We start from the raw sequence: 3,744 nt of genomic DNA on the forward strand, positions 1-3,744 counted from the left end.
TTGGCCCCACCCTTCAGCAGCAGGCCTGACAGCTGCTATCAACAGCTCTGTAAATCAAGCCCTCCTGTGGGGCCAAGATTAGCCCCTAGGGGTTGGGTACATCCACTCAAGTTGCTGGCCTCTAGTATGTTGGAGGCAGGCCAAGAACTGAATCTAGCTGGATTTGAGAATCCCCAAGATCCCTCCCACTTTTATGATCCTAGTGAGAAACCAGAGGCCCAGGTTAAATGACTGGGGGGGGGGGAGGGGTCACACAGGTAATAACAGAACGTGCCCTCCTCTCAGCTGCCCCCACCAGTTGGGGACTGTGGGGTTCAGACCAATGGTTTTGGGGAATGAGCCAACCAACTGGGTGACTGGGGAAGGTGGGAATGGGGTAACATTTTATGGGACCGTTGAGGGCGAGAGGTTGGGATTTGGCTTATTCATCTGAAATGAGGGCAAGCAAGAAGGGACCCAGACCAGAGCGCTGCAGCCCTGTCTTTCTTGGCCGTGTCTCCTATGGAAATGAGGTGACTGGATGAGATCTAAAAACAGATCCTGTGAATCAGACTGTTTGGTGGGGTCCTAGGTGATGAAAGGAGTGCAGGAAGCAGTATCCTGCTTCAGGATTGGAATGAGCTCTCCAGGATGGTCAGCCCCTGTCATACACACCCCATCCTCCTCTCCCACCCCCAATTTTCCCTATGTGCAAGATTCAACAGCTCTTATGAAGCAAAAAAAAATTTATTATGAAAATTCATTTTCCTTTCCACAGGCCCATCCAGCCCAAATCTACCACCTCAGAACCCAAGAAAAGCTTTGAGACGTAGGGAACGTGGAATTTGTGTATTGGGCTCCACCCAGCACACACAGAGAGGGTAGAGACCGTGATTTATTCGTGGTGGGATGTCCAGGATGAGCAAACTCCCTCTACCAATGTAGAGCTGCACCATCTGCAGCCTACAGAGGGAAGGGAAGCAAAATCACTCATTTGGCAGCCCTGTCCCATAATAAACTATATAAGAAAACAAGTAACTGATAAAAGCTCCAATAGCAAGGGGTAAGGGAACCAGCACCACACCTCCAAATTAAGAAAGATTCAACCACCCTAGAAACCAATTCTGGTAGCTGGAACACACAGGAGTTTAACAGGATCTGGCACATGCCACAAGGATGAGATTCAATTTCCCCAGCCTAGTGGACCAACCTTGGGACTCAAGGCAGGAAGAGCTGGCATACTCCCCTCCTATCATCATCTCGAACAAGCTGGTTGGAGATTTACATCAGAGCCATGGATTGGGGCAGGGGGTATTGAAAGGGAGTCTGGGGCATCTGGGAGATGATGAAAGGTGGGGAGAGAGGTGGGTAGACTGGAACCATTTGGGGAGGAAAAGGAAGTATCTCATTCTGAAACTCACTTCCCCTTTATTGTCCCTATGAACTTTTGGATGTCTTCTGCAAGCAGAAGAGGCTCTTCAAAAGCAGCAAAGTGACCCCCTCGGGACATATGAGTGTAGGAGCAGAGATAGGGGAATTTCTTCCGAGCCCAAGTTTCTGGGCAGTGCAGCAGCTCATAGGGAAAGGCGGACAGACCAGCAGGCACAAATACCTTCATCCTACAAAACAAGAGATGTCAGTTGATGGGGGTAGGTCACATAGCTTTACCCCCATCCCTGTCCCCCAAGGAGGGTCTGAATCATTTTTCACAGGGAAACGTCTCATTAACTCCTGGGGCTCACTGGGGTGAGTCAAGGAAAATTCAGGTTGAACACAAGGATTTTAGCTGCCCTTTCCTAGTACCAACAATGTAAGCGTTCTCTCTAGTCCAGTAAGTATGTTACAAGAGAGGACAGGGCTGGGCAGGCAGAGAGAGAATGGTGAGGATTAGGATTAGCATGATGGAGAGATTCAGTCCCAAATCCTGCAAGAAGGGAAAAACACCCCCACCTATCCAACGGGATTCTCCATAAGCCCTATGACTCACTTTGAATGCTTCTGTACACCTACGCCTTGGCCCAAATTCTCCTTGTAGAATCGCTGTGAGGGGGCAATGCTGCCCGTCACCCAGTAGATCATGATATTGGTCAGCAGATCATCCAAAGTAAATTTCCTGTACAGATCAAAGAAAAAGTCCCAGATAGGATCAGGCCTTAGGGAGACATCAGGAATCGCAGTCTCTTTCAGGGATTGGAGTATCATGTACAGGGAAGAGAGTGTAAGTAAATACAAAGTAAATATAAGCAAATACAAAATATTCACAAATACAAAGTTATGTGGGGGGCAGGGCACCAGCAACTAGGGAGGTTCGGGTAAGTCCTGGTGTAGGAAGTGACCCCTGAGATAAACCCCAAAGGAATCCAGGGACTCTACAAGGCACTCAGTCAATAAGCATTTATTAAGCACCTACAATGTGGCAGGCATTGTACCAAGCACAGGGGACAGAAAGAATGGCAAAAGACAGTCTCTTCCCTCAAGAAGCTCACAGTCTAATGGGGTAGACAATATGTAAACAACTATGGGCAAACAAAATATAACAGGATAAATGGGAGATAATCAACAGAAGGAAGACATCAGCATTGACAAGAATGAGGAAAGGCTTCTTGTAGAAAGTGGGATTTTAGTTGGGACTTGAAGGAAGCCAGGAGATGGAAATGAGGAGGGAGAACATTCCAGGAATGGGGAAAAGCCCATGAAAAAGCCCCTAGTCTGGAGATGGAATGTCTTGTGTTAAGAAGAGCAAGGAGGGCTGTGTCACTGGGTGTGTAAGGTATAAGAAATCTAGAAAGATAAGAGGGGACCAGGTTGTGAAGGGCTTTGGATGCCAAATGGAGGATTTTTTTTTGCTTCTTTTTTTTTTTTTTAAAGGCAATTGGGGTTAAGTGACTTGCCCAGGGTCACAGAGCTAGTAAGTGTCAAGTGTTTGGTCTGAGGCTGGATTTGAACTCAGGTCTTCCTGACTTCAGGCCTGGTGCTCTATCCACTGCGCCATCTAGCTGCCCCCAAATGGAAGATTTTATACACAATCCATGAGGGGACAGGGAGCTGCTGGAGTTTACTGAATAGGGGAGTGACATGGTCAGTGTTTTTGGGAAGTACTTTTGAAAGATTGACTTGATGGCTGAGAAGAGGATGGACTGGAAAAGACAGAAGCTTGAAGCAGGGAGACCCACCAGCAGGCTATTGTAATAGTCCAGGCATAAGTTGGTAAGAACTTTCATCAGGATAGTGGCAATGTTAGAGGAGAGAAGGGGACATAGATGAGAGTTGTTTCAAAGACAGGGCAAAACAGACAGGACTTAGCAACAGACTGGATATGGGAAGTGAGGACATGAGGAGTCCGGGATGACACCTAGGTTGTGAGTCTGGGTGACTAAGAATGGTGGTGCCATCAGCAGTAATAGCAAAGTTCAGTAGGAAGTAACGTTTTGGGGTAAAGGTAATGAGTTCCATTTTGGACACATTGAGTTTAAAAAGTCTATGGGACCTCCATTTTGAGATGTTTGATGGGCAATTAGAGGTGAGAGTTTGGAGGTTGGGAGAACAGTTAGGGCAAGGTAAGTAGCTCTGAGAATTATTAGCACAGTGAAAATAATGGAAACCATGGTAGCTGATGAGATCATCAAGTGAAATAGCATAGAGAATGAAAGAGGGCCTAGGACAGAGTCCTGGGGGCCACCTACCTTTAGTAAGCTTGACCTGAAAGAAGAGCCATCACAGGAGACTTGAGAAGTAGTAGTAAGACAGGGAGGAGGAGAATCAGGA

General features: G+C 47.2%; 1 protein-coding gene across 3 annotated transcripts in view; it reads right to left on the minus strand.

Annotated features, from left to right (window-relative positions):
• Positions 1 to 707: 707 nt before the first annotated feature.
• LOC114050171 (epoxide hydrolase 1-like) overlaps positions 708 to 3,744 on the minus strand; it is a 55,807-nt gene continuing 52,770 nt past the window's right edge. For all 3 annotated transcript variants that reach the window (XM_027871795.1, XM_027871794.1, XM_027871793.1), the window contains exons 8-9: positions 1,967 to 2,092; positions 708 to 1,598 (exon numbers count right to left, since the gene is read on the minus strand). In XM_027871795.1, coding sequence (XP_027727596.1) covers positions 1,397 to 1,598; positions 1,967 to 2,092 — 328 coding nt within the window. In that variant the 3' untranslated portion in view covers positions 708 to 1,396. The remainder of the gene's footprint in view (positions 1,599 to 1,966; positions 2,093 to 3,744) is intronic.

This window comes from Vombatus ursinus, unplaced genomic scaffold (genome assembly GCF_900497805.2).
Source record: "Vombatus ursinus unplaced genomic scaffold, bare-nosed wombat genome assembly UNPS02014798.1, whole genome shotgun sequence".
NCBI lineage: Eukaryota > Metazoa > Chordata > Mammalia > Diprotodontia > Vombatidae > Vombatus > Vombatus ursinus.